At 46.6% G+C, this 26309-nt stretch overlaps 1 protein-coding gene across 1 annotated transcript; it reads right to left on the reverse strand.

Moving 5' to 3' along the window:
• Nucleotides 1-14428: 14428 nt before the first annotated feature.
• LOC127194398 (aldose reductase-related protein 2) lies at nucleotides 14429-25962 on the reverse strand. The gene is made up of 10 exons (XM_051151756.1): nucleotides 25808-25962; nucleotides 23817-23984; nucleotides 22372-22488; nucleotides 21050-21127; nucleotides 18050-18172; nucleotides 17507-17613; nucleotides 16858-16939; nucleotides 16078-16161; nucleotides 15418-15500; nucleotides 14429-14666 (listed from the first exon to the last, which is right to left on the reverse strand). Exons 1-10 carry the CDS (start codon nucleotides 25871-25873, stop codon nucleotides 14624-14626), a joined length of 951 nt encoding a protein of 316 aa, XP_051007713.1. The 5' UTR covers nucleotides 25874-25962; the 3' UTR covers nucleotides 14429-14623.
• Nucleotides 25963-26309: the final 347 nt, after the last annotated feature.

Below are 26309 nucleotides of genomic sequence, written 5' to 3' on the forward strand. Positions count from 1 at the left end.
CCGATGGCTTTCAAGTGCCAGAATAGCCCGCTACCAAATTCTATTGCTAAACCCGTAGCGTATTATGTTTGGGTCCCCATCAGGCCTTAAGCCAGCAACTTTGCTTCCTGACCAGGAGATGCCTCCCACTGACCATGAGTGTTACCAGATACTAGTTGAGACACACGGTTGAAAAAAAGACCTCAGAGACTCTCCACTCCAAGGAGCCAACATCACTTGGTTCACTGATGGTAGCAGTTTCCTCCTGGATAAAGAATGCAAAGTAGGAGCAGCTGTCACTACCGAGGCCACCATCATCTGGGCTAGCAGCCTGCCCTTGGGAACATCTGCCCAGTAGGCCGAGCTCATCACTCTAACCAAAGCCCTGGAACTAGGTCAAGGTAAGAGACTCAACATCTACACTGGCAGCAGGTACACTTTTGCGACAGCTCATGTCCATGGAGCCATCTACCAACAACGAGGTTGTTTAACATCAGACGGAAAAGAAATTCGCAACAAACAAGAGATCCTTGACCTACTCCGGGCTCTACCCTTGCCAAAGAAGGTAAGCGTTATTCATTGTGCTGCCCACCAAAAAGGAAATTCCCTGGTCATTAAGGGAAATAACTTCGTAGGTCAGGTGGCCAGGCAAATTGCTACTGATCCAATGACCAGATTAAATGACCTGATCAACAACAAAGAAACTACAGAATCCCCAGTCAGTTTAAATGTTCTGGCAGAGACAGATCCTCCCACTTATTTTATTTTATTTTATTTTATTTTTTTTTTGGTTTTTCGAGACAGGGTTTCTCTGTGTAGCCTTGGCCATCCTGGACTCACTTTGTAGACCAGGCTGGCCTCAAACTCACAGCGATCCGCCTGCCTCTGCCTCCCGAGTGCTGGGATTAAAGGCGTGAGCTACCACGCCCGGTGATCCTCCCATTTATTATTGTCAATATCAATGGACAAAAGGGTGGCCACTCCTTACTTATACCTCAGAGGAACAAGAATGGAACAGTGGTTTCAAGTCCAACATTTACTCAGACGGATTCTGGAAAACTATAAAGGGAGAAGTTATCCTCCCTAAGGAACAGGCCAGAGACTGGATATCGCAATTGCATCATTTGACACATTGAGGAAAACAAAAACTGATTGAACTTGTCAACGCTTCCCCTGTTTGTGCCTGCTCTTAGAGACCTGGTAAACAAAGTGGTTACCGCCTGTGATTACTGCCATAAGTTAACAGTTACAAGAAATATGATCAAAAGGGAAAACGGTTTCCGGGGAGACAGACCCGGTGTCTTTTGGGAAGTTGACTTCACAGAAATCAAGCCCGGTAAATATGGTTACAAATATTTACTAGTGTTTATAGATACCTTTTCAGGCTACATAGAAGCTTTCCCCACCAAGCATGAGACTGCATCCATAGTGACTAAATAAAAAAATCCTAGAAGAAATTCTGCCTCGGTTCAGAATACTTAAGGTAATAAATAGGGTCAGATAACGGACCTGCTTTTGTGTCCCAGGTAAGTCAGGGTCTTAGTCAGGTACTGGGGACTGACTGGAAATTATATTGTGCCTATCATCCCCAAAGCTCAGGACAAGTTGAAAGAATGAATAGAACAATTGAAGAGACCTTAACTAAATTGACTTTGAAGACTGGCGCAGACTGGGTCATGCTCCTTCCTCTAGTCCTGTTCTGAGTGCGAAACACCCCCTACAAGTTAAAATTAATTCCCTATGAAATCCTTCTTGGGTCTCCAACTCCCTTGGCTGACACCGGGCCAACCCTCCAGTTGTCAGACAATCACCCTCGAGACCTCATGGCTAGACTCTTAGCCCTGCAAGCTATGCACCAGGAGATCTGGTCTCATTTATCTGTCTTGGATGCTCCAGGTACCCCTGACGTTCCTCACACAACTTCCAGGTCGGAGACGTTGTACTTGTGCGGAGACATCGCACTGCCTCCCTTGAACCCTAGCGGAAAGGACCATATACTGTCTTACTGACCACACCAACTGCGCTCAAGGTAGACGGCATCTCCACTTGGGTACACACCTCTCACGTGAAGCCAGCACTTACTCCATGTTAATCCTGGAAACACCTGGAAAATCCACAAGACTGGCAACCCGCTGAAACTCAAGCTCAAGAAAACCTCTCAGTCAAAATGAAGTTCCTGTTCACACTTCTAACCGTATGTACTGTGTCGGGCAAACCTCCATCTTCTCCCCACATGGCCACGACTCAAACCTGGGCTGTACTGTGAGCACTAGGGGAAAACATCTGGTCTACTGCTGAAGACCACCCACAATGGACCTGGTGGCCGGACCTGACCCCAGACGTTTGTAAACTAGTAGCCGGACTTGCAACTTGGGATATTCCTAACCATGCGGACAATTCACACCCTCCAGCTCCTATGGGTGCTCTGGACAGTTTTATAGAGCCAACCTCCAGGCAGCCCAGTTCTATGTCTGGCCAGGACAAGGCCTCACGAGAGCCCAACAACATAAATGTGGGGGGGGGGGGGCGGGGAACATCCGATTATTATTGTAAAGCCTGGGGATGTGAAACCACAGGTGATGCTTACTGGGGGGCCCACCTCGTCCTGGGACCTAATCACTGTAAAACGTAACAGCTCTTATGACCCTGCAAACTCAGGAGAAAGAAATCACTCTAAGTACCTTAACTCTGGCTGCGCTTTGGCTGACAGTCCCTCAGGACCTTGCAAAAACAAACTCTGCAACCCCACTGTTATTAAGTTCACTTTTTAGTCTTTTTTAAGACAGACCAAATAGAGACTGGTTCAAAGAAAATACTTGGGGATTATGTATCTATTGGGGAGAAGGTTCCTACCCAGGCCTACATTTTACAATCAAGTTAAAAGCAAGTAGGTCTTCCGTGTCCCTAGGACCAAATCCTGTTATCGCTCTCAAGTAACCCACCTCAGAGATATCTCCCCACCCCCCCCCCCCCCCCATCAACTTCCTTAGGTTTCACCTTGGCTGTTCCTCCACTAAAATCATTTCCAAATCCAAGTGCTGACTCCCTCCTCGAACTAATCCCTAACACCTTCATGGTGCTCAATGCCTCCAGACCTAATCTTACCGAGAAATGCTGGCTATGCCCTCCCCATGCTGCCCCCTTGCTACACATGTTTCTTTTCCTCTCAATACCTCAGACCCTAAACATCGCAGATGGCAGCAACATCATGATGCCCGGATGTCTCTGCAGTCCATTAAAGGTCAAGGTTTATGTATGGAAAAAGTGCCACCCCAACACAAGACTTTATACTTAACAGAACATATTCGACCTGAAAATGCCCACCCTGCTGTGTACTACTTGCCCCCGATCTGGCTTAGTGGGCTTGCTCATCTGGGATAACCCTTTGTATATACTCCACCACCTTACAAGAGGACTTTTGTGTTCTGGTACAACTGATTCCTAAGATTAACTATCACTCTTATGAGTCTCTTCTAGACACTTGGGAACCCAAAAACAGACAAGCAGAAAGGGAGGTCCTCACTGGACTGGTTCTCTCTTGCTGGGACTAGGCATAGCGGGAGCTGCCACCGGAACTTCAGCTCTCGTTATACAAGACAAAAACTATCAAGGCTTAAGGGCAGCCATAGATGAGGATATTAGACACTTAGAGCAGTCAATAGCGCATCTAGAAGAGTCTCTCTCCTCCCTAGCTGAGGTAACCTTACAAAACAGAAGAGGCTTAGCCCTGCCTTTCCCCCCCCCCCCCCAGCAAGGGGGTCTTTGTGCGGCTCTTAAAGAAAAATGCTGTTTCTACACAGAGTAACGAAAGATTCTATGGCCAAGGTGCGGGAGGGACTAGAAACAGAAAAAAGAATGTGAGGCTTCCCAAAATTGGTTTAAATGCTGGTATAACAGTTCACCTTGGCTGGCTACACTGATTTCTACCCTGCGGGGCCCCCTTCTCATCATTCTAGTTGCTGTGACCTTCGGGCCTTATATTTTAAATCGGTTACTTGCCTTTATCAAAAGATGCATAAATACAGTACAGGTCATGATCTAAAGACAAGATTTCAAACTTGATAAATGGGGGAAATGGAGGGTCCAGGAAGCAATATTGATATTGAACGAAGGTATCAATATCAAATCACTATGTGTGTCCTGTAGCTACTTGGCCTCATTGAGGGTCCAGCTTGAATCAAGGCCAGCCAGCCTGTGCTGAGGGTCGGCAGCTTGAAAGAGCTTGTCAGATCCCAACGCGCTTCAACTCAATAAAATTCCTGTGTGTATTGCAGCGACATCAGACTCTGTCTCTCTCTGGGACTCCGGGTATAGACAGAGATCTCTTTAAAGGTCTCAGTCTTACAAAAGCAGGATGTGGTGGTGCGTGCCTTTAATCTCAGCACTCGGGAGGCAGAGGCAGGTGGATCTATGTGAATTCAAGGCCATCCTGGTCTACAGAATGAGTCCAGGACAGCCAGGATTACAAGAGAAATCCTGCCTCAAAAAACAAAAACAGAACGGAAAATAAAGTTAGCCCTTAAATGTCCCACTGTCAGCATATTACATATAAAATATATTTGTTTCTTTTTAAAGATGTATTTATTATTTATTATGTATACAATTCTCTGCCTGTGTGTACACCTGCAGGCCAGAAGAGGGCATCAGATCACATTGTAGATGGTTGTGAGCCACCATGTGGTTGCTGGGAATTGAACTCAGGACCTCCAGAAGAGCAGTCAGTGCTCTTAACCTCTGAGCCATCATCTCTCCAGCTCATAAAATATATTTGTAACACACCAATGAGATGGGTAACAATTAGGTTATTGGAATCACATGTAATTACATACAACTTGGCAAGTCTACATGGTGAGAACAAAAAGATTACAAACATATGTCGGGCGTGGTGGCGCACACCTTTAATCCCAGCAATCGGGAGGCAGAGGCAGAGGCAGGCAAATTGCTGTGAGTTTGAGGCCAGCCTGGTCTACAAAGTGAGTCTAGGACAGCCAAGATAACAGCAAAACCCTGTCTTGAAAAACAAAAACAAAAACAAACAAAACAAAACAAAACAAAAAACCCTAAACAAACAAAGAAACAAAAATTCCACATAAATGTCTACACTTTCCAAAAATAAAAGTTCAGTGAGAAAAGCAGCATTGATTTGCATTTTAACAAAACCTTTAATATATTTTTCAATTCACGATAGCTGGGTCTCTAACATCTATCTGTCTGTCCGTCTATCTATATCTATCTATCATCTATCTATCTACCTATTTCTATCTTTGTTTTGCGAGGAGAGCCTTCGGTTGGCCTGGAACCCTCTATGTAACCAGGCTGCTTTGAATTTGGATCAATCCTCTTGCCTTTGACTAAAAATTCCATCGTGTACTTTGACAGAATAAGTTATCTTAGTTGCTTCCTGCTGCTGTGACTAACACCATGACAAAGCAGGCTGGGAAGAGGAAAGGGTTCACTTGCCTTACAGATCCTGGTCCCAGTCCATCCTTGAAGGAAGCCAAAGCAGGAACTCAGGCAGCAACTGTGGAGTAGTGCTTGCTTATTAGGTTCCTTTCCACGCCTTACTCAGCCTGTTTTCTTATATGCCCTAGGACCACCTGCATAGGGATGGCACTGTCCTGCCATGGTCTGGACCCTCCCACATCAATCATTAATCACGAAAATTCTACGCAGGCCTATGTATGCTGGTCCAATGGAGACATTTTTCTCAGGTGTTGTTCTCTCTGTCCTGCTGTCCCTAGCTTGTGTCAAATGACAACAATGACAACAATAACAAATCTAACCAGGACAAAAGTAAGAGGAAAATGTGGCTCTAGCATATTTATAAAAATGTTTTTGGGGGCTGGAGAGATGGCTCAGAGGTTAAAAGCACTGCCTTGCTCTTCCAGAGGTCCTGAGTTCAACTCCCAGCAACCACATGATGGCTCATAAGCATCTGTAATGAGATCTGGTGCCCTCTTCTGGCGAGCAGGTGTACTCACCATAATAAATAAATAAATAAATCTTAAAAAAGAAAAAAAAAAAAAAGATTTTGGTTTCATGGACTTCCCTGAAAGCATCGTGAAGATCCAAGACACATTCAAAACTTTAGGTTTAGAATCCATAAGCTCAGAGCAGCCCTGCGTCTTCTGCAGAGTGAGGGAGTGTCATCTGTGTCATGGCTGAGCCAGCATGGGGAAAGTGAATGTGACCATGAGCCGCAGTGACTTCAGCCCTGAGGTTGAAATGGGTATGAAGCGCCGTGAAATCGCTCCCTGCAGTTTGATTGCTTCTATAATAAAATTTTAAGAGAGTTAGGGAAGCATATAGTTATAGCCTGGGAATGTACTAAAACCGTCCTGAATGTTCTGTTGGAAAGCGATGGCTGTGACCGATTACCTAGCATTGGAAACACTCTCTCTTCTAGACAGGTAGTTGAGTCTGGTGGAAACTGGCAAAACAATACAAAAAAACAAAAACTGTCTTGAATGAAGAAGGACAACAATTTGCATTAAAGCCTCAGGGACTGGAAAAAAAAAAAAAAACTCCTTTCAAGACCTGAAAAACAAACATGGTTACCATAAGCACACGCACATTTCTTGCCTTTATTTACCTTGTTTCTCTGCCATGAAGGCATTTGCCTATATGAAGACATTATATGAGAGGAAATGCCCCGTTCTGAAGCCAACTGACCATAAATGCCCTGCCAAAGCCGTGGTGCTTTTGAGTGGCTATGCCCTGTGTCGGACACATCATGCTGAGGGCTCCATATCCACTGACAGTCTCACTCGGAAGTCATGGGCGGATCGGTGGAGATTTCAATGGAACCAGGCCATTATTGGATAAAGATGACTTGACCTCCACGATTGATTTTTCCACAAATGACTTCCACCTCTTACTCGAATGCTGAATGGTATTTAGATAGAGTTGTTACCTGCAGCAGAGAGTCCTTCGTGGAAAGTTCTAGCTGTGAGAGTGAGTTCTGCCCAGCCTTTAGCAGCATTGGGACAGGGGTTCTCCTGAGGTGGAGGCCTCTGCCTGTGCTTACGCAAAGGAAATGCGGCAAGATGGTGACCAGCTACACCCAGTAGGCCCAGATGACAAACATTCTGAAAGAGAAGAGCAATCTGACTCCTCGTTTTCTGATGAAGAGATATCAGGAAAGGCAAAGGTTTGGAGACCAGAAATGGAAAATGAACGGAAGCTAGTCGGTGACTCAGGCGGCGGCGGCGGCTGCTGCTGCTGCTGCTCATCTGGAACCCTAAGCAAATGGAGGGAGATAGTTTGCCTGAGGAATGTTCTGAAGGGACTGGATTAAAGCAAGCTTTGGAGGAAATGAGAGGGCAGGCTCTTGGCTGCAGTTCTGTGACTGGGTTTTCTGAGGAGTGGAACAGAACTGAAAATGACACTAAGCAAGACGGCCGGAAAGTTGAAGAGAGAAGCCTGCGGGCTCTGAGGAGTGGGTGGATGAGCGCCCTCACCTTATCCTGGACTTGCTTTGTAGACCAGGCTGGCCTTGAACTCACAACCATCCACCTACCTCTGCCGCCCAAGTTCTGGGATTAAAAGTGTGTGCCACCACCTCCTGGCTTCCAAAATGTTTCTTAACCTTCAACTAACAGCTCAATTCTCTTGAGAGCACGTCAGGCAGGTGACCCACTACTGCACTATATCCACAGTCCTCCTTTTCTTTACTCTTCGAGAAAGGTTTCCTTAAGTTGCTGGAGCTCGCCTTTAGCCCCTCACCATGAACTTGTAATCTGGCTGCCTCAGCCTCGCGTGCAGTAAGGCCCTGCACTTCAGACACTGCCAATGCTTCTGTCCTGGTTCATAGATATGTAAGTTCGCTAATTGCCACTAGGTGGCGACAGAGTTTAATGTGTGAGCTGGTACTTGAAAGGTCCCCAACTCTAAAGGGAAAGCCAGCCAGTCAATCGAAAGTGGTAACTCTGTGCTATAATACCAAGAGTGGAGTGGGAGAGGCAGGGGAACCTCAGGAACCTAAAGGCCAGTCTGAACTACGTTGTAGGTTATAAGCTAGCCAGAGCCAAATAACAAAATCTGGTTCAAAACAAAATAAAATAAAAAGAGAAAGTACTGTGTCTACAGTCCTGGCACTTGGTAAGGGGTGATGGGTAGATAGTTAGAGATAGGTGAACATCTTAGCCCAGGAGTTTAAGACTAGCCTGGGGCCGGGTGTGGTGGCGCACACCTTTAATCCCAGCACTCGGGAGGCAGAGGCAGGGGGATCGCTGTGCGTTCCAGGCCAGCCTAGACTACAAAGTGAGTCCAGGACAGCCAAGGCTACACAGAGAGACCCTGTCTCGAAACAAAGAAACTGTATCATGGGCATGGGGCCAGGAGGGGGTACAAGAAAAAAAGTCAGAAAGCCATGAGGCTAAGTGAGCTGAGGTCTAGATACTGAACCCCTTATAGAGGTAAACCGTAAAGCAGGTACGTCCAAGCAATGGGAGATGGCAGGCAGCCTCTGTTCATTGTAACCATTCGTACACATCCACAGGGCGGTCTTCCCTCTGCTTTGACACGCTTCTTGCCAGATGACTAATTTTTCTGTTTAAGAACCACTTTTTTTATATCAAGCCTCTAGCTCCCTTTGCGTTCAGCTGTATTTTGGCTTATTCCCCACGGTTGAACTCAACCTTATTGCCACCCCGAGCAACCAGATGTTCTGCAGAAATACAAAAGCCTGTGCATAAAACCAACTCTGAAATCTTCAAAGGATGACAGTTGTACACACGACCCACTTCTTTCCCTGCTTGGCTCCTAGTGGCCTCGCAGAGGCAGTTCTTCATCTTCTTTGCTCCCCAAAACCTCTTTTTTTTTTTTTTTTTCAAGACAGGGTTTCCCTGTGTAGCCTTGGCCATCCTGAACTCACTTTGTAGACCAGGCTGGCCTCGAACTCACAGCGATCCGCCTGCCTCTGCCTCCCGAGTGCTGGGGTTAAAGGCGTGCGCCACCACACCCGGCTCCCAAAACCTCTTTACCACACTTCACCAACCCAGGCACACAGATGACCTATGGCCTCTCCTGTCTGCCCTGCCTCCTCTAAAGTCCCCTCTACTGCAGGCAGGGCAAGCCTGGCTCCAGCCTCTGGGCGCATTGACTGAATTCCACTCTTCTGGTGGGAAGTGATCAAAAGATTTCCTCCTCTGGATCAATGTAGTCCAATGGGAGATGAACTACAAATGCTGGTGGTCAGAGGTGAGGGGTAGCAGCTCATACAGTTTCTCTAGAAGACAGGGCTTTCATGACATTCACGGAGGAGCTTACAATTTCAGCTAACGGTGCCCTATCCCAAAGACCCATCAGACATCTAATACATATTTGCTGACTATGGAGCCAAGATACCTAGGCACTCACTGTACACTGTGCCAAGTATAAAAGTAGGGTGAGGGATGGTCTATATGGCAGGTACCACATATGGACAACAGGGAGTCGTGCAAGTGAATCTGCCCAGGGGTCCCTTTAGCACAGTGAAGAGAAAAGCCACTCAGTGACCAGCAGGCACATGCCTGTGTGCTCCACTGTCCTGGTCAGTGAGACAGGAATTGACTCCGGCTCCAGACATTGAAGTCTGCAAAAATTCTTGTTTGTTTGTTCATGAAGAATACCTTCTGGGCTAAAGAGATGGCTCAGTGGTTAAGAAGACTGGCTGCTTTTCCAGAGGGCCCGAGTTCAACTCCCAGCACCCACATAGCAGCTCACAACTGTCTGAACTTCAGTTCCAGAGGATCTGACACCTTTACACAAGGATACATGCAGGCAAAACATCAAAGCACATTAAAAAAAAATAAAAAATAAAACCTTCTGGCTGGGCGTGGTGGCTCACACTTTTATTCCCAGCACCCAGGAGGCAGAGTCAGGAGGATCGCTGTGAGTTTGAGGCCACCCTGGTCTACAGAGTGAGCCCACAACAGCCAAGGCTACACAAAGAAACCCTGTCTTGAAAAACAAAAACAACAGCAACAACAAAACTTGTTTATGTGTGTGTATGTATGCTCATATAAGTGTGCTTGCCACAGCTGAAGTGTGCTTGTAATAACCTGTGAATATTACTTTTTCTTCTACCATGTAGGTCTCAGGAATTGAGCTCAGGTCCTCAAACTTGGCCGCTAGAACCCTTACCAACTGTGCAACATCACTGGCCTGATTGGTTTGGATTTTTGTTTTGGTTTGCTTTTGTTTGGTTGGTTGACTTAGTTTTGCTTTTGTTTTTGTTTTGTTTTGTTTGAAACAGGGTTTCTCTGAACATCTTTGGCTGTCCTGGAATCGCTTTGTAGACCAGACTGGCCTCAATCTTATAGAGATCTGCCTGCCTCTGCTTTCCCCCACAAATGCTGGGATTAAAGGCATGTGCCACCATACCAGGCTGTTCAGTTTGTCTTTTGAGACAAGGTCATACTGTATTAGGCTCAACTGCCTGGTATTCACTATATAGTCTAGGTGGCCTCAAAATCATGGCAACCCTGCCTCAGCCTCCTAAATATTGGGGCTAACACTGCTAGCTCAGTTTTCAAAAGCTTCCACCTACCAGCAACATAATTTAAAACCAGCAGACGCACGTGTGTTCCAGCCAGCGTGATGGATAATCTCAAAACAGTGATGTAAATTAGAATTCCATCATGGTGATGGGTTTTTTACAAAGTAGATAATACGGAAATATCTCTAAATGTATTCAATGATTAGACCAGCAAAAATGAAAGTTTTGAAAATTAATTTTGAATCTGCAATACTAGACACAGGACCTTGGTATCAGAGCAGTCCTGCCAGTGTGCTAAGATTCTCTAAGAGTCAGCCTTTTTTTTTTTTTTTTTTTTTTTTAGCTCTCTAAAGCCACCAGAGTTAGCTTAAGGACGCCAAGGTTTTAAACTGCCTTAAGTGAATTCAATACTTTAATCTGTCAGCTTAATGTTAACTTAGTGAGATAGCTCACTAATAAATTAAATCAATAAGATTGAAATGAACGGGACACATTTTAACTTCTTCTGCTAACTGCGCATATTTCTCAAAGGAAAAATAAAGGGGTGAGTATGACACAGACATATGCCAGTGTGGCAGCTTGAATGACTACCCTCCCTGGCCTCAAGCCGTGGAACACACCGGGGCTTCTCTTGGGGGTGCTGTCTGGGGGAAGCTTGAATGTCTGGAGCCTTGCTGGAGGAGGTACAGTGTTGGAGGCTGGCTTTGTGCTTACAAGTCCTAGTCCCCTCATTGTCCACTCACCTTTTCCTCCTCTTCCCTCTTCCTCTTGCTCCTCCTCCTTCCCCCTTCTCCTCCTCCCTCTTCCTGCTCTTCCTGTCCCTCCCCCTCCTCTCTCTCCTTTGTGCTTGTTCAGGATGTGAGCTCTCAGCATCCCGCTGCAGCCACCCCACCTCCTGGCTGCCTCACCCTTGCCTTTATAGACTCTAACCCTCTGGAACTGGAACTGTAAGGCCAAACGAGGTGTTCCATACAATACTTTGGTCATGATGTCTTACCACAGCAATGGAAAAGTAGCTAGTGCAGCCAGCTAGATTCAGTGTGTTGGCTTTTGTGTTGCTGCGTGCAGAGTTGAGCTGTATAGAAGGAAAATAGAGCCGGGCGTGGCGGCGCATGCCTTTACTCCCAGCATGTGAGAGGCAGAGACAGGAGGACAGGACTATAAAGCCACACAAACCAGTCAGAATGTCACAGGATGTCACAGGATATAGCAAGGATGGTATGAGATCTCAGCTGCATTCACAGGCAGGCAGATCTCTTTGAGCTCAAGGCCAGCCTGGTCTACAGAGGGACAACCAGGGCTACACTGAGAAACCCTGTCTTGGAAAAAACAAAAAACAAAGAAAAAAAGTGTAAGTATAAAAAGTTTTAACTAGTGTACAGGGTCACACACTGTAAAACTCTTATTTTAGATGACACATTTGCAAATGAGCATTGTTCTCCACAGAGCAGCAGAGATACGGCACAGAATCAGCAGCAGTGTTTTCACCTCCATTCTGGATATCGCCCCCCCACCCCGACCCCCCCACCCCTATCTACTGACAGGCTTTGCATCTGACTATTGACGAGTCCAGATTGAAAAGGAATTATGGCTTGCTCTATCAAGTCTCTTGTTCTCCATCACATTCCACACAGATGATTGTCTCATGAACAGAAGTGACACAGATAAGTCACACCCTCACTGATGTTTTCCTATCTAAAAACTCAGTGGGTCTGAGTCCCTTACAAAGACCAAACCCTTTATTTCATCAAATATACTGTATAAGTACAGGCTCATCACATTCACAGGGTCTACCCACACCCAGGGGAAGGGATCACACAGGGAAGGTCCTGGGAGGGTCACGGATTCTGATCACTGCGTCTGGGTTGGGACCAGTGTTGCCGGAAGGCTGCCAACATGTAGCAAGTCAACACGGCACATTGAACACTACAGAGCCCAGGAGTACAAAAGCAGACAAGCTACTGGGAAAAAAAGTGTGTTCGGATGGTGTCACGAGATGATAATTTGGCTGCCTTGGTAATAAATGAATGTAACGTGACAGTTAAATTACTTTGTAAATGTCCACACTATAGTCTCAAAAATACTGAGTAGCCAAATAAAGGTATAACAATGCCCCAGACCTAGCTTGGAGTGTGAGCCTCTGAATATGACCTGATTTGAAGAAACAGTCTTTGCCAACAGAATAAGTTACCTTAAGATACATTTCCAGGTATGAAGATGTACACTTCATCCCAGCATTCAGAAGGCAGAGAGGCAGGTGGATCTCTTTAAGTTTGAAGTCAGCCTGGCTTATTCAGTTTAGGGCAGTCAGGGCATCTTAAAAAAAAAAAAAAAAAAAAAAAAACCAAATAATATTGATTGATGATGACAATGACAATGGTGGTGATGGTGATGATGGCGTGCTTGGTGAGGGTGGGTCATGAACCCAATGGCTCACTTGTAAAAGCACCATGAGAAGTCAGTGCTTCCGAAGAAGTAACTACAAAGCCAGGTGCCACTTCAGCAGCCACCGACAGTAGAGGAGAGTCAATGAGGGAAACACCAGAGCTTCAAAAGGAAGTACCGCCCCTCCGATAGCCCGACGGAGGGCCATTCTAAGGAATAAACAGATTGCTGTGGCCCTCATCCTAGAAGCTGTGTGAACTGGCAAGACAGAATCCAGGCTAAAGCTGCAAGAAAGAGCAGCAAATGTGCCTTCTGTGGAAAATGGCATCCGAAAACCCACATGCTTTGCTTCTCAGGCCCTTCAGCTCCCTAATGGCAGCCCCGACTGAGCAACCCCAGAGGAAGCCATGAGATACAGTGTCCACCCATCCCTCACCACCACGCACACAAAGGCAGGATCTGAGGGCAAGCAGGCCTGTAAGCAGTAGATGAGACAACTCAGCAATCTGCCCTGACACTGACTGTGGGGAGTGGATATGGGGAGGGCTAGAGTGGCTTTCTACCCTATGGTTACCACTTAGTTTTTGAGTGTTTTTCTTTTTTCTTTTTAAACCATTTGGAGGAAACATGGCTGAACATGAGCATTTTTAGTTCGTAAGATGGGTGGCCAGGTGCCCTTTTTTATTCTTCTCTGAGCCTTTCCAGATGGTTGTGATGTTTCCAAGAAGAAACACTACAGAGAAGAGACATGTCCCAGGCTAATGGCAATAGGGCTTTTCATGTCCAGTCTCCCCACTAACCACTGGATTTCCAGTGATGTCCTTTGTGGATTTCAGACTCTTCTCTGACTAGGGCTGATTTTCTGGCATGATGGGCAAAGGTTGAGAAGCAACATGAAGAAAGGGCCAAGAAATACAGGAGGTAATAAGATTTGGAGAAAGAGGAGGAGGAGACCTAATTGCCTTGCGCTTTCTCTGAGTGTACCTTCCTGTGAAACTTAGTTTTGCCACTTTACTAACGAATCCTAGGAAAGCACGTTCTTGGATTCCCCATACCTCTTCCACTTCCTCCCATGCAAAATGTGAATGATAAGAGTTGGACGCACAGGGCGGGGTCTCAGCACTCAGGAGGCAGAGGCAGGCAGATCGCTGTGAGTTCGCTGTGAGTTCGAGGCCAGCCTGGTCTATACATCGAGTCCAGGACAGCCAAAGCTAACACAGAGAAACTTTGTCTTGAAACCCCTGCTCCCCCTTCAAAAAAAAAAAAAAAGAGTTGGACCCAACAAGTTCGCTCATTCAAAAATCACTTCAGAGCCGGGCGTGGTGGCACACGCCTTTAATCCCAGCACTCGGGAGGCAGAGGCAGGTGGATCGCTGTGAGTTCGAGGCCAGCCTGGTCTACAAAGTGAGTCCAGGACAGCCAAGGCTACACAGAGAAACCCTGTCTCGAAAAACCAAAAAATAAAAAAAAAATTAAAAAATAAAATAAAAATCACTTCAGAACGTGATAGGCATATCTGTAAATGTTATGATCTTTATTTTATCTTTATATCCTCAAATGTTACCTCAGTTCTTAGTTTTTGGTCAGATCAAACTAGCGAAAGAAATGTCCATTTGTTCCTCCAAGTCACCTTTCCTTGCCACAATCTGCCCTTGGCTCAACACGAGGGCCCTAAACACAGCCTCGCCTACAGCGCGACGTCAGGTAGGCTTGGCGCAAAGCGCACTCGAGTAGAGAGGTGTGCATCGCAGAGAGGAAGTCTGCTCCCGTGGTTCAGCCTCAGTAGTCTGCATTGTAGGGATATTCTTCCATGTTCACTGTCCTGCAGCAACAAACACGGAGAAAACACTGCTGCCATCTGAAAGGGTCCCACGGATCCCAGGCTGGCTCCGAACTCACGATCCTCTGCTTCCAGTGGACTGTGATTACAAGCACGTGCCACCAGGCCTGGCTGGTTTTGTTTTTTTTTTTAATTATTTCTTTTATGTTTTGCTATTATAATTATATCGCTTCCCTCTTCCTTTTCCTCCTTCCAAAATCTCCCATATACTCTCCCTTGATATCTTATGAATACATATGTGTATATATAAACATGTGTGTATCTAACAACAATGAATGGAGAAGAAGAGGTCACGAATTTGAAAGAGGCCTGGTTTGATAGACTACTCCTTCACCTTTTACCTACTTTATTTTTCTCTATGGCATTTCTTACTGTCAGACATACATGCTTCTTCAGATACTTCTAGAATACCAGAGTGGGAAACATGAAGTTTGTACAGTGTTATGTACCAAACAACTAAAGCATAGCCCACGTGGAGCACTGTGGTAAGTGAGTGAGTGAGTGGGGGAGTGCTTCAGCCTCCTGCAAGGGAACAGCATGTTGTTTCTTAAAACTCTGGCTCTCTGGGTTAACTTCAGAGAACTGGCAGCCATGACTTCCCGTGACTTAAGTTTTACCTTTTCACAACTTCTGAAATATAGTGTTTGAGGGTGACGTTTTCCTGGATGTCTCCCAACCCTCCCAGCTAGTCTCCTACAGCTCCAGAAAGTTCATGAAATGCTGCCACACTTACTCAGGCAGCAGGCAAGCCCTCCAGTTCCTGTTGAAGCTGAGGATCACAGCCATCTCCTCATCACTCAGCTGGAAGTCAAAGACCTGGAAGGCAAGAGTCCCAAAGCAGGCTCAGTGGGGGAAATGCTGGTCCCCAGGCTGTAGGCATTCCTCTATGCACACAGAGGTTACTGCATACAAACCATTTTCTAGATTAAGACTGAATTATTTATAGGGCTCAGTCCAAAAAGGGAGGCCTTGGGCTTATAGTCACAAAATCTTAGTCTGTCCAGTGTCTAATCGTTGAGGGACACATGGATTCTTTCAGAAGGACATCTGTTCAAGTGTAGTCCATGCCTGGTCTCCAGATAAAAGGTTGCTGTGTACACCAGAACAGTCAGCACTTGGGCAGGGTAGTCTATGCCTCTAGAGCTGAGTGCTCATGGGAAAGCCAGGGTTTTCTCAGTGGCATGGGGTACACCTGTGCTCAGAGCTGCCAGGGTTTCTCTGGGCCCCACCCTCAGCCCATTTGTGGCTCAGCTCTGTTGAGGCCAGCTTCCTGGCACAAGAGTTCACAAGATGTCAGGGATGACACACGGATGATACAGGAATGTGATGAGAAAAAGGCTAACGAGAGTCTCCTCATCACACATACGTATCAGATGATCAGCCAGGATCTTACCTGAAAGTTCTCATGAATACGTGCTGGTGTCACAGACTTGGGGATCACTGCCACATTCCTCTGGATGTGGAACCTGATGAGAATCTGTCCATACAAAGTGAAAGTTTACTAAGAGAGGACCACGATGCTTTACATGAGAATGTCCCTGGAGGTAGGTGCATGTGTTTGAAAACTTGGTCCCCAGTTAGTAGAACTGTTTAGGAAGGATTAGGAACTGTGGCCTGGTTGGAGAAGATGTCACTGGGGAAGGGATTAAGATTTCAAGACTTCTGTCATTCCCAGTGTGCTCTCAGCTTCCTGTTTGTGGGTTGAGATGTGAGCTCTTAGCTGCTCCACCAGCACCATGCCTGCCTGCCTGCCTGCCTGCCTGCCGCCACTGTGTCCCACCGTGATGGCAACGGGCTCCTATCCCCCTGGAACTGTAAGCTCCAAATAAACCCTTTCTTCTATTAGCTGTCTTGGTCATGGGGGTCTTACCACAGCAATAGAAAACTAACTAAGTAAGACAAGGGCTCTCTTTGCATCTCCCCCTGGCTTATTTATCTCCCTTAATCCTGTAGGCAACACCATGATTTCTCTAGTTAGGAGTGAGGACATGGCAGGAAGCTGGTGAACAGACTCGGTCCTTGTTTGACGCCAGCCTTATTTCCTGGAGATGCAAATAGACTTAACATTTCCCATTTCTTCCTCTCCAAGGGATTAAAAGAAGGCAATACAAAGAATAAAACAAGACTGTAAGAGTGGATTGCAGGGTAAAGAGGAGGAGGCACCATATTTGACCTGGGCTGAGGTTTTCTTGTGCTTTGCGGCAATCTCTTTAATCTTGGGGTCCTCTAGTAGTGAAGGGTCCTCTGGCTTGGCCCTAAAGGCAGAAGGGTAGCTGGAGTGAATAAGTCACCAGAGTTGTTAGACGCCAATGACCCTCATTTCCATGACAGTATCAAGGCTGAGTGAGCACCACAGCCTTCTCCATGTGCAAAACAGGCAGGGGAACCACCTGAAAGCTTTGTGTCTTTCCTGTGGTCCCAGCCATAGGCTCTGGAGCCTCAGGAATTTGTAAAATGTGCATTAAGTAGCAAGAACAAAGCACTATTAAGAGGTAAGACAGCCGGGCATGGTGGCTCGTGCCTTTAATCCTAGCACTTGGGAGGCAGATGGATCACTGTGAGTTCAAGGCCAACCTGGTCTACAAAGTGAGTGCAGGACAGCCAAGGCTACACAGAAAAAGACACCTTGTCTCCTTAAAAAAAAAGTGCTTTCCCCCACCTCTACCCACCATGCAATCCTATTTGGATGTGTCAGATGTATTGCCATAGATACATTTTTCCCAGGCGCATAAGACATTTATACCAACACTAACCAATTATTAAACAATAATTTAAAGAGTGATAAAATAAAGTCACCACTCTGAAACCTAACCTTCCCTCACCAAGGTCTGTCTGGCGAGCCCAGGGGACTGTAGGCTGTGATGGTGATGCCCTTGGAGTGACAGTACTGGATCAGCTTTTCCTGGGTGAGGTATGGGTGGCACTCAACCTGTAAGAGAGAACACATCTCCATCACTGGGGAAGTAGGCCTGCTTTCTGAGAGGCTCAGAAGGAACTTCAGACAGCAAGAAAAGACCAATACAAAACAGCTGGGCGGTGGTGGCGCCCGCCTTTAATCCTAGCACTCGGGAGGCAAAGGCAGGTGGATTGCTGTAAATTCAAGGCCAGCCTGGTCTATAAAGCGAGTCCAGGACAGTCAAGGCTACATAGAGAAACCCTGTCTCAAAAGACCAAAGAAGAAGAAGAAGAAGAAGAAGAAGAAGAAGAAGAAGAAGAAGAAGAAGAAGAAGAAGAAGAAGAAGAAGAAGAAGAAGAAGAAGAAGAAGAAGAAGAAGAAGAAGAAGAAGAAGAAGAAGAAGACTCAGTCCCCTGGCCTGCAAATGTTGCAGCAGGCACAGAGCAGGACCTGCACACACAGAACGCACCTGGTTGGTCACTGGCTTATGTTTGAGTCCAGGCTTGTTCAGGAGCCTTTCAATCTGGAAGTGGTTGAAGTTGGAGACGCCCAAAGCTTTCACCAGCCCCTGGTCCACCAGTTCCTCCATGACCTGTCGCCAAGAGGAATATCGTTTAAAAGGCTGTAGGATGACAGGGATGCTGGCTTGGTTTGGTCCCGAGATAAGAAGAATGGCTAAACAACCCTCCAGGTTTTAGTTGAGCTGCAGCATTAGAAAGAAATGGCAATCCTGACAGCGGATGCCCTTCAAGGGGCAGAAGCTATCAGGAGTATGTGCACTCTGCTCTCACTCATCCAAATCTGAGTAGACTGAGCAGATAGGCTCACTCACTTCTGCCTTCTTTCTCTCCCAAACCTCTGTGTGTGTGCGTGTGTGTGCATGCGCACATCAGAGAGAGGAGAGAGAGAGAGTGGGGCTGACACTAGGGCCATGCAACCACTCCATTACTGGGACACATCTCTAGCTTCTTTTCTTTGCATTTTGAAATTTTGAGATACGGTCTCTCTAATGATCCAGGATAACTGTGAACTTCTTCTGCAGCCCAGGTAGTCTTCAAACTTGTGATCCTCCTGCCTCAACCTCCTGCACCTGCGTTACAGGCCTGTGTCATCAGAGCCGGCTTCCTAACTGGGTTCTGACCCCACTTTCCTCTGACATTGTTTTCCAGTGGGGAAGCACGAAGACACACCAGACCCTGGCAGGGCACACAGCCTAGGGTTAAGCGGGTCTGAAATCCGGCCAGGTGCCCACTTGCCACAACTGTGACTGCATTAACCCTGAGAAAAGGTACACACTAAAATAATTATTTTCCCAGAATGAGCAATTTTCAAATTTGTCAAGTGATGATATAGCAGATAGTGACAGCCACAAGTTCAACATGTATTTATAATTCATTTCTGAGAGGTTCCCGCCTAGAGTTTGCAGAGCACAGTGTGCCTCTTTCCCGGAGCCACTGGCCTTCACAATGAGACAAGCAGCACGTGATTTCTCGAAATCTTATCACAGCTCGCTTAAGGCCAGCTCGTTCACTTTTTCTCTGTTGGTGTTTGCAAGAGGCTACAGTGGCAGGCAGTGATTTATTTTTAGAGAAAAGCATCCGTGACTTACTCGGTGTTTGAGCATTAATTATGTATATCAAGTATTGGTCTGGGTTCTCAAAGGAGCAGAACTGATAGAGTGCATGGTTTGATTTTCAAAAGCAAGGTACTTGTGTTTCTGATGTTTACATATATGTTCTCTGCCTGCAAAGCACTGTGCTAATGGTTCTGGTAGCTGGACTAATTAGTCAGATAGATCGGAGCCTAATTCTAATTGTGCCACACCCCTGTTCCATCTCCTGACCGTGTCCCAATGCTCAAGGTTATCGGCTTCAACATTTTTACATGGGAAAAGTAGCATTCCCCCAGCATGTTACCTCTTGTATTCCTTGTCACACCCTCACGGATATAAATCAGTAAAATGTGTTATGTGAGTGTGTACACGATATGAGTACATGCTTATGTGTGTGTTCCTGTGTGTGTGTGTTCCTGTGTGTGTGTGTGTGTGTTCCTGTGTGTGTGTGTGTGTTCCTGTGTGTGTGTGTGTTCCTGGTGTGTGTGTGTGTGTGTGTGTGTGTGTTCCTGTGTGTGTGTGTTCCTGTGTGTGTGTGTGTTCCTGTGTGTGTGTGTGTTCCTGTGTGTGTGTGTGTTCCTGTGTGTGTGTGTGTGTGTGTGTGTGTGTGTGTTCTGTGTGTGGTGTGTGTTCCTGTGTGGGTGTGTTCCTGTGTGTGTGTGTGTGTGTTGTGTCGTCCTGTGTGTGTGTGTGTGTTCCTGTGTGTGTGTTCCTGTGTGTGTGTGTGTGCGTTCCTGTGTGTGTGTGTGTGTGTGTGTGTGTGTGTGTGTGTGTGTGCAGGCACACATGTCACAGCAAGTGTGCAGAGGTCAAAGGTCAAAGGCCAACCTCATGTGTTGTTCCTCACATTTTACGTTGTAGGAGACAGGGTTTCCTTGTTTTTTGTTTTTTGCTTGTTTTTTTTGCTTTTTTGAGACAGGGTTTCTCTGTGTAGCCTTGACTGTCCTAGACTCACAGACATCTGCCTGCCTCTGCCTCCCAAGTGCTGGGATTAAAGGCGTGCGCCACCACTGCCCGGCAGTTTCCTTGTTTTGCATCTCTGTGATCTCTGTGTGTGCTAGACTAGCCGGAGATCGTCAGGGATTGTACATCCTCTTCTCTCCTTCTGTCACCGGGGCACTGGCGTTACAGACATGAGCTTCCATGCCTTGTACTCGTGCAGTGAGCACTGTACCTCTGAGCCTTCCCCCCGGCCCCTATGTAAGAGGAAACTGGCTTCAAGGAGTTAATTTTTTCCCCTAGGCTAACTGGGCATGGTGGTGCATGCCTTTAATGCCTTTAATGCCAGCACCGAAGGCAAAGGAAGGCAGATCTCTAAGTTCGAGGATACCCAGGGCTGCAGGGAAACCTTGTCTTGAAAACCCAAAGTTAATAATAATAATAATAATAATAATAATAATAATAATAATAATAATAATAATAATAATAATAATAAAAAATAAAATAATTTCCCTAGGCTACTCAGCTAATATGTGCAAACCAAGGCCATACCCTATACCAAGTGCCTGCCCTTAGTTTCAAAACAGTTCACCATAGACTGAGGAACACTATATTTCCTGTCTCGATTGAGGGCCTATTGTCACCTCAAAAAAAACACAGATGATTGTATTCTCAACACCTGGGAGCAGAGGCTGATGATCTCTGCGACCTCCAGGCTAGCCAAGGATATACAGTGAGACCCTGTCTCAAAAACAAACAAACAGTAGATGATTCTGGATTGAATCCTAAATCCAAACATGGTGAGGAAGGTGTCAGAAGAACTAGAGAAACACAGAGACAGAATTGCACACACAAGGCACATGGGCCTGCTCAGAACACAAGGACAGTCTCCACTGCGCAGTAGAAGCCGGAACCTACCTCCCAGGCATCCAAGAATGTTGTCTTACTGGTGAGGATATTGCCTTGATCATCTTTGGGGAATAACTCCTTTCCTGGCTGTAAAAAAAAAAAAAAACAAAACACCCCTTGGTTGCGCCCGTTCCTGTGAAGCACTGCTCCAGGCCAAGGAAATACCAAGTAGCCATGCTTGCTTAGTGCTTGGCCAGGCTCTGGAGGAAGACGCACTTGCAGACATAAAACGTCATCAGCTACTCTATCCCAGCCTACTGTGGTTAGGTAAATCCTAAATTATGGTAACTGGGCCTGGAGAGATGGCTCAGAGGTTAAGAGCACTGACTGCTCTTCCAAAGGTCCTGAGTTCAATTCCCAGCAACCACATGGTGGCTCACAACCATCTCTAATGTGATCTGATGCCCTCTTCTGGCCTTCAGGTGTACATGCAGGCAGAGCACTGTATACCATAATAAATAAATCTTTTTTTTTTTTTTTTAAATTATGGAGACTGCAGAAATGGTTTCCAAATCTGCTTTTATACATCATAGACACAATCGGGAATTTCTATAACCTTGGAAACTAGCACAGGGCGTAACTAGTATTTGGACCCACATAAACATGGAGGAAAATTTAATTTCAAGATCACTAGGCAAGCGGTAGATTTGAAGATTTTAAGGATACCCTTTGGTGAAGATAGTAACCCTATCCAGTCCTCGAAGCTTCTGGAAGGCCAAGAGCTTAGATAGCTACCATCACACTAGTTGTCTATGAGGGGAGCACCCTGAGAATTCACACCCCTCCAACCTCTCAGCCAAAAGCAGCAGCAAAGTTCCAAATACTGAGTAGGGTTGGTGTGTGTGTGTGTGTGTGTGTGTGTGTGTGTGTGTGTGTGTGTACTGACTACTTCCAAGTGTCACCATACTTGGTTCAGCCATTCCCTAGGCATGCTTTGATGGGCAGGAGACTAGGCTTGTTTTGATGGGCAGGAGCCTAGGCATGCTTTGATGGGCAGGAGCACTGGACCCTGAAATACAGTATTCAAGAACATCCCAAGACACTGTTTTTGTTGTTGCTGCTGGGGTTTTTGTTTTGTTTTGGTTTTGGTTTTTGGGAGGCAGGGTTTCTCTGTGTAGACTTGGCTGTCCTGAACTCACTTTGTAGATCAGGCTGGCTTCGAATTCACAGAGATCCGCCTGCCTCTGCCTCCCAGAGAGCTGGGATTACAGGCGTGTGCCACCATACCCAGATCCCAGGACATAGTCAACAGGAAGTTGACAGGATCAACCCGCCCCCGTTATCACAGCCCCGTGTCAGCGGCGATGGATAGGTACAGGGAGCGGTCAAACCTGAAGTCCCTGTGGCCAGTGAATGAGATAGAGGTCCAGATAGTCCAGCTTCAGATCAGAGAGGGTCTTCTGGAAGGCTTCCTTCAGCAGCTTTCTCTCAAAGCAGGTGGGCCACAGCTGCATAGTGCGACGGCAGGGGCATTAGGAACCGGAGAGAAAGAGCCACACTGCCCTCACCCTCCCTGCTCAGAGACGTGCAGTCTGATCTCACCTCAGGACAGATGATTTATATTTAACCAAACTACCTAGTTAACATACACAATCTGGTACACATGGTTCCTTGGGCTCGGTGAGGTCATTTCCTAAGTGCTGAGGGTGATATGTTTTTCCATGCTTGTAACATTCTGTGTGTTTCTTAGAGCAGTTAGCATTCTGATGCTATCTGGGGCATAGTCCCATGTCCCTAAGATGTCAGGCCCTAATGATGAGTCGCAGGGAATTAAGTGGCCACCATGTACATGAGTCTGTCTCTCGCATTAGGTGCAGTTTCCAGGTGGGCAGAATGTTCCAGCTAGTTACAGCCAGTCAACAATCTCACACTCTATACTCCCCTCTCCTTTTTTTTTTTAAACAGTGCTTTAGAATTCACCCTTATTGAGATAAAAATATATTCCTATATAAAACATATTCTCCTATATTAATATACTCCTATATTGAAAACATGCTATCTTGAGCCAGGCAGTGGTGGCGCACACCTTTAATCCCAGCACTCGGGAGGCAGAGGCAGGCAGATCTCTGTGAGTTCGAGGCCAGCCTGGTCTACAGAGTGAGTCCAGGACAGCCAAGGCTACACAGAGAAACCCTGTCTCAAAAAACTAAACCAAACAAACAAAAATCCAAAAACCCATACCCATTGCTCTCTCTACATAGCCACTGAGAACACAGGACTGACTAGTATGGCTCAGGGTCCATCCCCTTTGTAAAAAGATTTATTTTATTTATTATTTGTGTGTAGCATGTATGTACACATGGACGTGAGTGGGTGCCTGTAGAGGCCCGAAGTGGGTGTTGGATTCTTTGGAGCTTGAGTTACAGGAGTCGTGGGTGATCTGATATGGGTGCTGGGAACCAAATTACGGTCTTCTGCAAAAGCCGTGAGTACTCTTAACCTCTGAGCCATCTCTCTAGCCCCAGGACTCATCCCTGAGGGATCCCTACCTTCTGACTAGGCAGAGAGATCTCACTTGCAGAAGGCATGAAAGTCAAGAGTCCTGCAGTCTCAAAGGAGCCTTCCTTGCTGTGGGAAAACCAACACAGGAGGATGGACCAGCAGCATCCTGGCAGCGGCAGAGTGTTATCAGTACTGACTCAGGTGTGGATAACTTACACCCACAGATTTTACAACAGCAAGGAAGGAGGTTAGGAGAAGATGGGAAGGGCTCCTGGTGTGGACCAGAGTCTTCCCACGTGTTTTGAAGTGACACCCACCAAGTGGGTCATTGTACCTTGCTGACCACGAAGAGGTCCTCTCTCTTCACAACGTTTTCCTTGATCTTTTCCTGAATGGCTTCTCCAACCTCATTCTCGTTGTAATATGCATATGCACAGTCAATGTGGCGGTACCCAGCATCGATGGCCGCCTTCACAGCTTCCTTGACTTTGCCTGGGGGTGACTGAAAGGCAACAGAAAAGGCGTTGGGTGCTCTTATAGCAATGCATTCCTCAACAGGCTCCACTCAGCCCAGTGTCCCCAAACCACTGGACTGCTCAGGGACACGGCAGAAGAAAACAAACTTTTCAAAGGAGGAGAAAAAGTGACGGGTAATGTTCACCCATCCTGTCTATCCGATCCACCTGATCTTAAACAAAGGATCTCCTTTTTCTAGTATGACAGATGGCTAAAAGCCAAACAGAACTCTGAGGAGACCCCGAGGAATCTCAGCCCCAGACCATGATAAGACCATGGAGAACTAGCGGTGTGTGATACATCCAGTGTACAGGGCTGCGCTCACAAATGAAATATAATTAACTTTTTTTTTTTTTTAACAAAAAGCCAAACCACTGGGTATGGTGGCCCATGTGTGTAATCCCAGTACTGGAGAAACAATGGACCAGGGGGACTGTGAGTTTGAGGCTAGCCTGGGGGACATAATTGTCCTCAAAACATACATGCAAAAAAGCCTTCAATCAACAAACCAAACAACCAAACAAAAAAGCCCTTCTCTTACCCAATCTAGGGACATCTTGGTTAAGAGTCAAACACAGGAAAGCACCAGAGAGATAAGCAGTCTGCTTCTCTGGACAGGAAACAGCCTCTAGCAGTTCAGAAGTCCCCGCCAGATCAGAACAGACTGTCTTAAGCTAATACCACCTCCTTGTCGTGAAAACGACTCCCCTGTCAAGCTCTCCATAACTTTGAAATTCTAAGACTTTCTTCTGGTAAGAGTCCTTGTTGACTTGGAAGAACGTGAAATTTCTAATTTGGAGCAAATTCAAGTAGGATTTTATTAAACCCAGTGCTGAAACAAATAGGGTCTTACCTCTGTCCCATAAGCAGATGAAAAAACAAACAAACAAACAAAACAAAAAACCAAACAGAAACTGAAAGGGAAAACAAAACAAAACAAAACCACCACCAAAAAACAGCACAAAGAATGAGAGAGGCTAAGCCACCAGAACAGGAGACATGAACTCCAAAAACAGCTCACACATATAATAACCTCTGGAGTCTGAGGCAGGAGGATTGCAAGTTGAAGCTACAAAGTGAGTTCTAGGGTGGCCTGAACTCTAGTGTAAGGCCCAGTCTCCAGAAATCAAATAGAGAGAACCCTGGAAACAAGCGGGCCACTGTTCTGTGTGTTATCACCGAGGGAAACAAACGAAGGCAGAGTTAGAAGCCGGGACAGTGTTGGACTTGTCTTAACAGAGGCTGGGAAGTCTGCTTCCCCAGAAAATGGGATGGACCTTGGGGCATACTGCCAGGAAAGTAACGCAGCCAGGCAGGGCATGAGCCCAGGCTCTGTGGTCCTTGTGCTTGGAGTTTAACGTGCACAGGAACCGTGTGGAGTCTCGGCAAAAAGTGCAGGTGCCGGTAGCCTGGGCTGGGGTCTGAGAGTCTGTCTTTCCCTCAGGCTCCCAGGCCAGACGCTGCGGATGGAGTCCTTGCCCACGGGCAGCCAGGGGAGCTGGGTCATTTGGAGCTCAGTGTCCTGCCTCTGAGTGACTCAGCCAGAAAAGCAAAACAACAGTCAAGACGAATAAAATGTCGCATGTTTTATAAGTTCAGAGGAAAGTTTGCCAAACCCCGAGACAGCGTGCAACATGACACTTGTTGGGGTAGCTAGCATCACTGCCTGGGACAGCCTGTCAGAGCTCTGAGGCCTGAAACACTCACAAAAGCCAAAAGCAACTTGGGTCCTGGTTCTAGGGTTCCAACACATCCCTCAAGACCCCTTCCCACTTGAAAGAAACAGGTGTCCCAGGATTGCGCGCTCACCTTCCAGGTGCCCAGACCCACAATGGGCATCTTGGCTTTGGTACTGAGTTCCACAAAGGCGGCCATGGTTGCTGGAGAAATCTTTCTGAGAGAGCAGATGTCTGTGTCCTGGTTAAGGAGGTTGGTGAAGTCCTTGTGTCCTGGATGAAGAGGTAGGCTATAACTGCAGGCAAGCAGCCACACCCAGGGGCGGGCTCTGAGCAGGAAGTTCATCTCAGTCTTTTGTAAGACTGAAGAGTGAGTGAAGATTAGTCATAATCTTTCCATACCCGAGTGGCAAGTCTCCCTGATGCAGAGTATGAATTACTTTGGGAGTACTACTCAGAGGTTTATGAGCCTAAGTAACACGGGTGAAAGGTCCTTCAGGCTGCGTTGCTAGCTTTGTTCGAGTTACTGCGCTGTGTGGAGAATAGTGAGCCCTGTAGGTATTCCAGGAGGTTGAAGCAAGGGAAGATTTTCAGAGGCAAAACGGGGCTTGCACAGAGTACTTTGAAGTAACTGT

Source organism: Acomys russatus, chromosome 10 (assembly GCF_903995435.1).
Source record: "Acomys russatus chromosome 10, mAcoRus1.1, whole genome shotgun sequence".
Classification (NCBI taxonomy): domain Eukaryota; kingdom Metazoa; phylum Chordata; class Mammalia; order Rodentia; family Muridae; genus Acomys; species Acomys russatus.

Bases quoted from the DNA above. Each gene is read 5' to 3' on its own strand.
- LOC127194398 (XM_051151756.1), bottom strand. From the start codon at position 25,873: ATGGCCGCCTTTGTGGAACTCAGTACCAAAGCCAAGATGCCCATTGTG. The intron at 21,128-22,371 runs GTTTGACCGCTC...TTTTTTTTACAG, and splicing joins ACTGGCCACAGGGACTTCAG to CCAGGAAAGGAGTTATTCCC. The intron at 18,173-21,049 runs GTAGGTTCCGGC...TCTTGGCGACAG, and splicing joins CATTCTTGGATGCCTGGGAG to GTCATGGAGGAACTGGTGGA.